The 11,645-nt window shown below is 42.9% G+C and overlaps 1 protein-coding gene across 2 annotated transcripts; it reads right to left on the bottom strand.

Annotated features, from left to right (window-relative positions):
• Window positions 1–397: 397 nt before the first annotated feature.
• Window positions 398–11,416, bottom strand: mios (missing oocyte, meiosis regulator, homolog). 2 transcript variants are annotated; one of them, XM_079502541.1, is made up of 12 exons: window positions 11,279–11,416; window positions 10,014–10,873; window positions 9,415–9,907; window positions 8,346–8,444; window positions 7,697–7,951; window positions 5,629–5,798; window positions 5,056–5,121; window positions 4,724–4,882; window positions 4,227–4,379; window positions 3,338–3,542; window positions 2,142–2,271; window positions 398–1,983 (listed from the first exon to the last, which is right to left on the bottom strand). In XM_079502541.1, the coding sequence occupies exons 2-12, from the start codon at window positions 10,830–10,832 to the stop codon at window positions 1,893–1,895; spliced, it is 2,640 nt and encodes an 879-aa protein (XP_079358667.1). In that variant the 5' UTR covers window positions 10,833–10,873; window positions 11,279–11,416; the 3' UTR covers window positions 398–1,892. The 2 variants fall into 2 exon arrangements, with proteins under 2 accessions (XP_079358667.1, XP_079358668.1); XM_079502542.1 differs by having other exon boundaries at window positions 2,142–2,265.
• Between the last annotated feature and the right edge of the window lie 229 nt (window positions 11,417–11,645).

Raw genomic sequence — 11,645 nt, 5'->3', positions numbered from 1 at the left:
AAGACTACAGGCTGATACACGTGGGCGGGTTACGCTCTTTAATAGTGAACATGTGGTTGGACAGCCGAGTTTTACAGTAACATTACCCATTGGTCTAGCATGGTCTATGGATTGTACTTTCAGCCAATCACTAAAGTGATGCGTTTTGAGAACTGCCAAAGTTTCTCTTGAAAATGTCTTCTTTAAACATTACACAATTGTGGATAATTAGGATTAAATATGGAGTCACTTGCCATTACTGTATGCCTTAAGTTATTTCATTTACTGTATTTCTCCATATCTGCCATTTTTTATTCTGGTGTTTGAGTTGATTAGTTAAAAGTGAAGATTAAAGATGAAGATGCTCAGAGTATGTTTGAAATCACAATATTTTAAACAAAATTCAGACACACTATGATTAGTCACAAAAACATTTATTTTCAAAAGCAAACATAGGAAAGACCATTTCATTTTGCTCCCATATTTATGAAACACGAGTATCTTCGTTATCACAACTCAAACCTGCTCCAATATAGTTCACAAAAGAGCAGCAGGCCTACAAAACCCTGGTCAAAGCAGCATACAGTAGCTCCCATGCTCCATCCAGCCTCCATGACTAAGTGATTTAGTTAGCTCTGGTGCAGCCCCCCCACCCCTACCCACTTACAATGCGTCTCCGGGTTCAAGATGGAGTATAAGAGGGTGGTAAATAATGAGAAAATACATTTACAATGCAGCTTACACACAGCCGGCTCCTCGGACGGCACCCTTCTTTGGTCTGATGTGTGGTATGCATATTCTGGGTGCAATTTGGGCACCAGAGAAAGTGAAGGCGAGAAAGAGAGAGGCTCTGTGTGTGCGCGTGCATGTGGGAGTGGGGGCACACAGGCTCAGCATGTCTGTTCCCTCACCCTAAAGCCTGATTCATACTTCATCGCACCGAGGTCTCGCGGGCCAAAACTAGCAGACCTACAAGCCCACAACGATTGCCGGATGTGACGCATCGTGAGCTTGTAGGTCTGCTGTTTTCGGCGAGCGACACTGTCGTGCGACGGAGCTTAAATTAGGCTTCAGTCAATGGTGTTCCGGCAGCTGAGGTTCTTTATGAGAAGAACAATCTGGAGGGTCTTGTCGGAGTGCCGAGCAGCTGCTGTTTTCTAGGGGGGCCTCTTTCATGGACCACAGGCCTGTAGAGGGGAGGTGAATACAGACTCCCAAACCCCCCCCCCCCCCCCCCCCTCCTCCTCCACCTCCCACTCTTTCTCAAACACACCACATACGTTCTCTACCTCCTCCTCCTCCTCTTGCACCATCCTTTCCACACATGCTCAATGCCTTTATGAGGTATCTGAAGATCCTTTAGTAACCCCCCAAAATAACACACGCTTTAAAAGAAAAAGAAAAAACAGCCAAAATAAAAAATGAGATAATATTGTATTGGCACGTGTAATCATATTTTATAATTGATGTGCGAGTATATCCTCTTTAATAGAGCATAATAAAAATCATCCTGATTCAGGTACATCATCAGAAGACCTCTTGTTGTGCACCTGAGCAAATCAATATGTTTATTAAGTGGGATCTCACATTGTCATTTGCAGGGTTGATTAGCTACATTGGCTCCCTTTCCTTCATGGATTAGGTTAGTAATAACATGAACACATCAGAAACACACCCGGCCTCCCTTCTTGTGATGAAACATGTACGTGTATATTACAATGTTACATTCACTTACGGCTATAACTTATTAAAAAAAAGAAGTAACTCAGCAGCACATATCCAGAAAAGGACTCTTATCTGAACCGAACCCTTTGTCCCTGTACTTGCCGAGTTGAGGTGCTGTAGTCGTGTCCTTAGCCTGTTTGGGATTTCTTTGCTGGTGTTTAAGCTTTTAGACAAGATCCCTCCCATCTTTAGCTGCTGTCCGAAGGCACCAGGTTCCCTGTTGTGTCCAGTTGCATGCACTTACACGTGCAGGCCGACACTGGGCACTCCGAGTGGTCTCTGTAGAGGACAGGTGAAGGTCAACCACACAACCAGTAACATGTCAACACAATAGGAAATAAAGTGGTGTCCTGACCGAAGCACAGACATACCTAGGCTAAAAGTGAATTCACAGATCTGACAATATTATCTGGATAACACAGAGTGAGAGTTCTAACCTGAACCAGCTGAGCATATGGCCAGCATGGCCGCCATGTCGACAGTTATGACACCAGGTAAACCAGTTGTTGAACTGGGCCAGTTTGTTCTCCCTGGTAAGGTCCACCTTCTCATCTGTCTTCGCTGTGCCTTGCAGAAGAAAATTATTTGATCATTAAGTCTATATACAATCAATGGCTACAATCACTATGCAGGAATCAAAATATGCATAGTGAGTATGCGTGTGGTTCTTCTCAACAACCCCCTTTCACTGTGAACATAGATATTCCGTGCATAGATGTGCCACACAATGGTAGGCTTGAGGCCTGGTATGGTAGGCCTGAGGCTGTAGGCCATACCGGCCTGACCGGTCAATAAGAATTAACTAGCTTGTAACTAGCTTTTAAGGTAGTTGTAGCCAACTTTGACTGCACAATAGCCTCCCATTTAACCTCCTTGTCTAGGCCTATATTTATTAACTCACAATTTAATGTTATTCAATTTAATTCACATGCACAATGGGACAGTAGTGTTTTCATATAGGCCTACATTTACCTTGCCGACATCACACAATTTAATTTAATAATATTTGTACTGCCGACAGTAGACTCTCTTCACTCATCATATATATATATATAGATAGGCCTATGGCAATTTAATTTCTTTGATGCTGAAGTAGGCCTAAACACCACTCACATCACACATTTCTCTGCGAATGGTTTTACTACTGCCACATGTTGACAGGTGTGTGTAGGCTAAAGAGGCTTTAGGGAAACAGGTTTGCTTCTAAATGTATTCATGCAGGAGGCCTTATGTGCCAAAGTCTATGTTGTTTATTTCTACGTTGTGTTTGACAGTGTTTCCCAAAAAAGGACATAGTGTCCGATTGGCTGCCATGCAGCCAATTAGGCCGCACACAGGCTTCTGTTTGCGGCCTAGAGGGGTGTGTTCAAGCTACGTGCAACACAAAAAATATTTTGGAAACCCAGCCAATATCATATACTCTCTGGAGCCCATTAACTTTTGTACATGCACCATTGTAAAAAAGGAAGGAAGAAGGCCTGCCCAGTGCCCACGAGTATGGCTCCCCGCACCAGATAATGCTTAGCGGTATCCACTTAAGGCGATGCAGAGATGTGTGTTATGACGTTAATCCAGAATCTCTACACATGCTATACTATTAGACATACTACACTATTACCGTAGTTAAGCTCACCTGGGCAGTTGGACACGGGTGTGCCCATGTTCATAAGGCAGAGGGCGCAGCGTGGCAGGGGTTTCCTGCAGCCAGGGCAGCTGGTGACCTTTGACTTGGTGGGCGAACCACTGACACCATACTGGCTGAAGCCACGGCCTTGATGAGGCATGGCTGAGCAACTGTAGGAGATGGACTTCCCACAGAAATTACAGCTCACAAACACCTGGCCGCCACAGGAGAGACAATACAAAGGTCAGCTGATAAGAACAAGTGAAATGAAGATAGAGCAAGTTGGCTGGCATTTGCCAGCTGTCTTTTTCGTCATAAGGGTTTTATTATGAAAGTGTTGCATAATAAATTATGGCATATACTGTAAGCAGTCTGACGAGTAAAAGTCTAGATATATACCTGAATGGACCGATTAGATTATATTCAATGGGCAAATTCCTCAAAGCATGAAGGTTTCATTCAGTGTCACTACCTGGAAATAACTGTGATTTATGTTGAGGACTATAATGTATGAGATTGTTAAAATAACAATAATTTAAGAGAAGCAGATGTTGATTTAGCAAATATCTCTTGGCATGAAAGCCAGCAATGTCTCATTTCCCTGTGTTTATGTTCATGGAATGGAAATTGGAATACACACTTTTCCAAGAAACGGATTTCAAACTAACCTTACAGGAATTGGAATATACAATATATAGGCATTAAGCAGACGCTTTTATCCAAAGCGAGTCGACTACACGTGAGATTGGAATATTAAGCACAGTAGAATAGGCATGAACTCACAAACAAGGTAAATAGTCACATAAGGCGAGTGCAGTAATAACAATGTAGTCAGTGCCTCAAATAAAAAAAACATAACAAAATAATAAGGAATACAACAGAAATTATCTATCGTTACCTGTGCAAGGGGTTTAGAACTAGGGTCCAGCTTGCCCCTATGGATGTCAAACTCGGCACGTTTATGCCAGAATCTCCATGCATCTAGTAAATTGCGGTAGTTCTCAATCCAGCACTGGACCCTAGGGTCCTTCACAACCTCACCTGGGGAACCCTGGAGAGAGAAATACTCAGATTACACTATATAGAATAGATTTTGGATACCTTGTGCACATCTGTTCTTTCCTCAGGTGCAGTGAAAAGAGAAATAATCATCAGCAAGCCGGCTGATCTTGGACATGGTCAAAGATAGAATGTGTGTATTCACTACCATGAGCATACAGAAGACATGGTCAAAGATAGAATGGGTGTATTCACTACCATGAGCATACAGAAGACATGGTCAAAGATAGAATGTGTGTATTCACTACCATGAGCATACAGAAGACATGGTCAAAGATAGAATGTGTGTATTCACTACCATGAGCATACAGAAGATAGAATGTGTGTATTCACTACCATGAGCATACAGAAGCTGGCGGTCTGAACATCACCCGTACGATCCACGTAGCTCTCCATCAGGTCCACTCCATCTTTAGTCAGCCCTGTGAGCAGGATGCCTTCCAGGTTTCCGGCCTCCTTCATGTCAGTGGTCAGCTTTTCAATGTAACGAGGTAGCTGTGAAGTATCAAATAGAAATTCAAACCATGTGCATGCAGCTCACATCAAATTAACTTCTGACTATGGTCTAGGTAGGATTTACTTAACATGAATGTGGTCATGGAAAAGTGACGTAATTGTATTTCACAGCCAGATCATTATCTACTTCTGTTATTAGTAAAAGTTATTACCTGTGTGTCATTGAGGAACATACACGCAAAGGCGACTCGGTCCCGCACTGCAACACTGCTCTCATACTAAGATCAGAGAGAATATTGTTATTATTAATTTATTCATGTTTCATTTGGTAACCTTATTTATTTGTTTTTACAAATATGTAATGTGCACATCTGCACAACACCACAATGTTCATTGTATTTTGATTTATCTTGTATGCCACTTAAAACTCACTGAGGACCTCTAGGGGATTTAGGCCTAAACGTCCTGTGTTCTAACTAAATTCACAAGGCTTTGACCAGGGATGGAAATTATTACTAATTAAGTTAAATTTGATTACATTTGTTTTTGGTTAAGTTTATTCTACAAATGTACACATGTCAATGCCCTGCGGGTACCGTTTTATGCGGTTATAGAGCACAGAATATATAAGTTATTTTTCTTCTTCTTCAGTGAAATATCCCATTTGCAAAATTCCCCAATAATCTGAGACTCCAAAGCATTCCATGCCTTTCCTTCAGAGCTGTCAGAAATTGTTCTAAATGCATTTTACAACAGCACTATGTTCTTTCCCGCTCATACAGTACCAGAACTCCATCGTAGGCCCCAGACTCGCTGGTGAGGAAGGCGAACATGACACAGAGGTAGGGGTTTTTGAGCTGAAGCCTAAGTGAACTGCACATCTCTCTCCATAGGGAGCTCTTCTCGTCAGTGTAGCCGGATAGTGCCATGGCCACAACATTCAGGTTCAGGTCACCTATGGCCGGGGAGGTGTTGAGTCGTTAGTGGAGACTGGAAAATGGAAATATAGCGAGGGATTGGAAAGCCCAGTAGGGAGCAGTGTTTCTAAATTCCTTAAAACTAGATTTTTTTTGGAAGACAGAAGGTATATGCATCTGAGCAGTTTAAAACAGTTAAATAATTCATAATTTTTTAATTAACAGTATATTAAGTTATTTAATATGTTGTTACTATTGACACCTGTTGAGTCAGAAAGCCTAGTAGAAGAGTACCACTATACTACGATGCCATTATTGTGTTACGTAAATAAGACAGGAATTGCACACAAAGTACTGTTGACACACCATATCTAATGAATCAACCCATCAGTCATGCTCAGGAAATGCTCATTAGAGCCTCTTGTAGAAAAACTTGTGACCTACATTTGAAGTTTCCTCTGTGAAGCTGTTTAAACAAGAGGCTTTTCATTTTCACCTCTACAGACTACATGCTAATAACTGTTACATGATCAAAGATGTAAATAGTTAATACATTCTTACAATATAATATCTGTAATTTGAGTGCTTTTTACATCCAAGAAAGTATACCAATATTAATAAGTGATAGGTCTGTCTAATCAAATCAATCAAATATCAAAGTCAAGGGGAAAGAGAAAGGAGGAAAAAGGCTTGCACACTTAAAAGTACTGCACCAAATTGTTATCTTTTCATGTCTTTTACTGCAGTTACTGCACAAAAGTAAATCATAGTGTGTTGACCATTGCATCATTTATACAGTCTGGCACCTAACATGTCTAGAAGAGGGTCTTTCTGTCCGCAGCTAATCGAGCAAACCGCTGGACTGGTCAGTGCCAAAGGAATATTTTTCACATACTGTGAAAATGCTTTTGTTTTTTGAGTTCAGATCCACCTTCCTGCAATCCCTACACATTTGGACAATACTGACGTCATCAATCCACAACATTACTGGACACCATCTTGTTATCCTGCCTGCAGAAATGTGTGCAGGTTAATATTGTAATCAACCCTGTCTTGTATCTTTGTTTGTGTCTCTCTGAAACTAAACTAACTTGGGAACAGCTGGGTTGATTTTCATGAAACTGGGGGAATGATCAGTAAGCTACATTGAATAAATGATTAACTTTTGATTTGAAAAGGCCAGTCAAAACTAGAACTGCACTCTATAGAGTGCCTACTTGCGCATTGCACACAAGTAGGCCATAAATGGCCTACTAGTGCGCAAGCAGAGCGCGCAAGTACTGTCGACCGATACGAACTTTCAAATCTTAGCCTCTCTGTAAAACATCGAAATTAAATACTAAAGTCGGGTTATAACTGGCTGTCAATGGTGACGGAATTACGATATGTTTCAATATTGGTTGGGTAACAGGTAATGTATGTATGTATACATGTATGTAAGTTGTAAGTAGAAAGTACTATACTGTGGTCGGCTGGCTTTTTTATGTGCGTATGCTTGGTAGGTATATACTGATGTTGATGGTGACGTAATTAAGATAGGTTTCAATGTCGGGTTATAACTGGCTGTCGATGGTGACGTAATTAGGATATGTTGGATATGTCAGGTGAATTAAAGGTAATGTCTGTATGTATGTATACATGTATGTAATCTGAAACCTATCTTTATTACGTCACCATCAAAAGGTGACATAATAACCCGGCATTGATACATATCTTAATTACGTCACCATCAATACCTACCAAGCATACGCGTGCATTTGTACCAGCACGACCACAATACTTGCGCGCTCTGCTTGCGCAAGTAATGACACAGTCATATCTCACAAACGGAAATGAACGAATCAATAAATCAACTAATCCAATCAATGATCGAATCAACCAACTTAGGTATATGCCATTATAAACTGTGCGAGTATGGTATTGTCACATTTCCCACCCTTGTCAGCAGTGGCTCCCTTGTTGAGGATCTGGATAGCCCGGCGGATGTCCAGGTTGAAGAGGGCCACGGCTGCCGCCCGCTCCCAGTCACTCTCCTGCTCCAGGCTGCGCAGAAAGGGCTCTACGTCAATGTCTGGCCCCCGGCTGATCCAGCCACACAGCCGCAGGGCCAGGCTGCGCTCCTCGCTGAGGTAGCGTGGCACGTCCGTCTGGCGGTCTGAGCCACTCCAGCACCTGCGATTCTCAGTCGTACCTGGGGACGAGTGGGGAATGGACAGTCAGTAATTCACTATGTCAATTAACCTATTGTCCTCAGATTCACATTCTTGTTGCTTTATTCTGCTTTTAAAAAAAATGTTTATTTATATATTTTCTATATGCATTTTCATCTTAATTGTGCAGTTTTTATTATGCTGCACTGTCAATGAGCCCCAACACAACGTTCTTGCGTCTGAAAAACGAGTAAAAAAGGTATTTACAGAAACGTTTGTAGGGTTTACTCTCTGGTATCCATTTTGTTTTCAAATACAAAATGCTGCTTCTTTGTGAAGTGCTATTTCTGGTTTTGAATAATTGCATGTTATTCACTCACAAGGTGGCTTTTCTTATGCATTATCAGGCAGCTTCACACCACTGATGCTTCTTACCTGAGCTGGTCTTTACAATATTCTTAATGCCGGAGTAGACAAGGGTCTGTTTATTCCCCTGTAGCTTCAGCTCCAGGTCCTCTGTGCACTGCTTCATATGTGATACTTACATAGGAAATGTAACAGTCATTGCAGAAGAGCAGCATAATTACATCTACAAGCGCAGCACAAGATATGTAATAAAACCATCTACAACTCAATTGCTCAACTTCATACTAGATCAAGGGAGGGGGATAAATAGTTTTTCCTTCCCCAATGGTCACAAAGGCATGCCAACGATGGAAGTCGGGAAAGATGTAAGTCGGCTCGGGAACGATGCATGTTGGAAATGCAAGCGCCATCCAGTTATGCAATACCCGTTGTAAGAGTACCCGTCTGTTTGTCTGTGTCCCATTTAAGCTCATACATATGGAGATTTCTGTATATATCCATCTGTGTCCTTTTACAGATGGAGCACCGTGTCGGGTAAATGGTAAATGGTAAATGGTGCATTTATATAGCGCCTTTATCCAAGGCGCTTTACATAGATTGTGCATTATTACATTCACCCATTCATACACCGATTGCAGCGGAAGCCATGCAAGGTACCAACCAGCACATCGGGAGCAATTTGGGGTTCAGTGTCTTGCCCAAGGACACTTCGACATGTAGACAGGAGGAGCCGGGATTCGAACCGCCGACCCATGGATCATTGGACGACCTGCTCTACCTCCTGAGCCACAGTCGGGCATGCCCAAATATGGAGTCTACGCCAGTCTATGACGTCATAGATGACAATTTGGTTCTATCGCCTCGATGCCAGGCACCGCACTCCCGAGTTTGAAGTTGGTCGGTAATTTCTCAAGATAAGTTACACATAGACAGACAGACACACAGAGATTTTGTGCATTTATATTATGATTCTCATACATCCTTTAAACTGGCCTATATAAAGCTAAAGATAATAGTTGAATTTGTGTAATATACTTATACATTGTCTGTTGTGTTGTCAGTTGTGTCAACAACGGCATTACCATCCTACAAAATAATCTGTCACTACTCACCACCATTTGTCTTTAGTAAAGGATATAATACAGGTCATACCACAAAGATTTGAGCTGAGAATCCCCTCCTCCAGCTAGCAGGTGATTCTTCCACACCTGGACGGTATCGTGGCCATACCTGGATTGGGCCCTCTGCCTCATCTTAGTGGCTATGTCTTTCTCAAACATGCTCTCAGCCGCCCCCTCCGGGCAATCCTCGGAACAGTCGTACAGGTGCCTGCCACAGGCCCACATGAGCGATGTGGTGGAACTCCAGGCCAGCGAGATGCGCTCAAACACGGTGAAGTCAGTCATGACTCGGTTAGCAGCAGACACCACCACCATGCGGTTCTGGGAGGAGGGGTGCCAGGCAAAGCTGCCGATCTGGCTCTCGCAGGGCTGCACACTGCGTTCAATGATAGTTGGCTCCGTCTCATCGCCGATAGGCGTGGGCGTGTGCTGCATGTCATACAAGCGGATGATGTTGCTGTCCCGCGTCAGCGTGGCCAGTAGGCCTGTGCGTGTGGGACACCAAGCCACCTGAGAACCCAGAGCAAGAAATGATTGAGCACAATTTAGAATCTTTTGGTGTTATTCTAGTCAAATTGAACATGTTCTTGATTTTAAAAACACATCAAAACGTTACCTTTGTGAGTGGCTTGGGCTGCTCAGTGAGCGTGAGCACGGGCTTCTCAAACTTCCTCAGATCCCAGATGGCCACCTGGCCCTCAAAGAACGAGGCCACGCGGTCATGGAAGTGTGGGTCCACTGTAACGCCCTGGATGGCCTTAGTGTTCACGAACGTCTTCTGACTGGTGTTCCTCAAGTCAAAGATGGCCAAGTTACGGTGCATACCAGCCAACAGCAGCTTCTGATCACGAGGTAGCCAGCAGAGGGACAGGCAGGCGTCATTCTGTCCGAGCTCATACAGTGGTTTGGTAACCACCATGCCCGAGTCCATATCCACAGAGGACAGGCGAATCTTCTCAGCAGCAACACTTGCCTCTGGTGAAAACTTACTACTAATATCCCATATGAGAACAGAGAAGTCCGCTCTGTGTTTGTCTAGCCCAGCGGCCAACCAATTGCTGTCCACAGGATTCCAGGCTAAAGTGTTGCACTGACGGGCATGTTTAGGCACAAACTCTTTCCCCATAAGCTCTTTGCATTTAGAGTTGTGGCTCTGGCCCAGGCTGGTGAGCACGACTCTACCATTGGCTTGACCTACAGCTAGGAGACACTCAGGCTCATGCTTTGGATACCAGGCCACACATTTCATATAAGGCGTGTCAGAGTTAATGGCTAGTAAGGTAGCAGCGGTTTCCTCAGAGAGTGGGAGAGTGCCGACCTTGGTTTCAGCACTACCCACTGGTCCAATGCGGTAGAGTCCCAGCTCAGAGTCACAGATGACATAACGGTCAGGGTGGTGGGGAGACCACAAAATGTCCGGTTTTGAACCACTCATGATTCAAATGTTTATAGGTTATCTTCAGTTGAATCTTCTTTCTATAAGGGTAAACATGATTTGTAACCTGATAAAATGACATTTCAGAACAGGCCACTGTTTTAACATGCACCAAACTTTATATCAAAAAAGGTCTACTTTGTTACTATCGTTAAGCGTCTGAAAATTTCACAAATACTTGCTTAGAAAGAAATCACATATTTTACTGAATAAAAATATAGGCTATAGACTTAGTCAGGGTGTAGATTGAAAGTTTATAGGCACCCGGCGGGCTAACTTGTGCTAGCGCTAACAAGTGAAAGGACAAGCTAAAAAAACACATCAGTGGTCAGCTAGGGTTACCGAGTCATCGAGAACACATCGTCGGTCAAATTGGATGCCTGATAAATACTGTCGCAGTTTAAGTATTAGAAGTAATAGTAAAAAATATAAGATATCCTACTTACAACTTGTGATACACATGTCGATAGTGGTAACCGCTGTTGAGCTCATCTGGTTGTTGTGTGTTACACCTAAACATGACCGTGGGGTGAAGACTGACAAGTATTCGATGGTTCCTGTTACGCACAAATAAACTGTGACGCGCAGTTCCCCGCTAAGTGGCGCTGCAACCACGAAAATGTATTGCCTGTCGATCATAAATCCGACTTCTCACATGAAATGAAAACACATACAATTTGGCCTATGATGAACCATATACACTAATTTAATTTGATATGTGAATTTAAAAAACGCATATCAAAAGACTGGCTGACTGACTGTAGGTGTAGACAGTCCACTGCAGTCAATAGTCATATAGATTGTAGAAATAAG

This window comes from Electrona antarctica (genome assembly GCF_951216825.1).
Source record: "Electrona antarctica genome assembly, chromosome: 6".
Lineage (NCBI taxonomy): Eukaryota > Metazoa > Chordata > Actinopteri > Myctophiformes > Myctophidae > Electrona > Electrona antarctica.
Note: the sequence above shows the minus strand (reverse complement) of the source record. Positions and strands in the feature narration are given on the sequence as shown.

What these genes read in the sequence shown, in the direction of transcription:
- mios (XM_079502541.1), bottom strand. Translation starts at nt 10,832, where the DNA reads ATGAGTGGTTCAAAACCGGACATTTTGTGGTCTCCCCACCACCCTGAC. An exon ending in GGGCCTACGATGGAGTTCTG is followed by an intron (nt 5,122 to 5,628) that starts GTACTGTATGAG and finishes CTCTGATCTTAG; the next exon opens with TATGAGAGCAGTGTTGCAGT. An exon ending in ACCCGTGTCCAACTGCCCAG is followed by an intron (nt 2,272 to 3,337) that starts GTGAGCTTAACT and finishes TTCTTCTGCAAG; the next exon opens with GCACAGCGAAGACAGATGAG.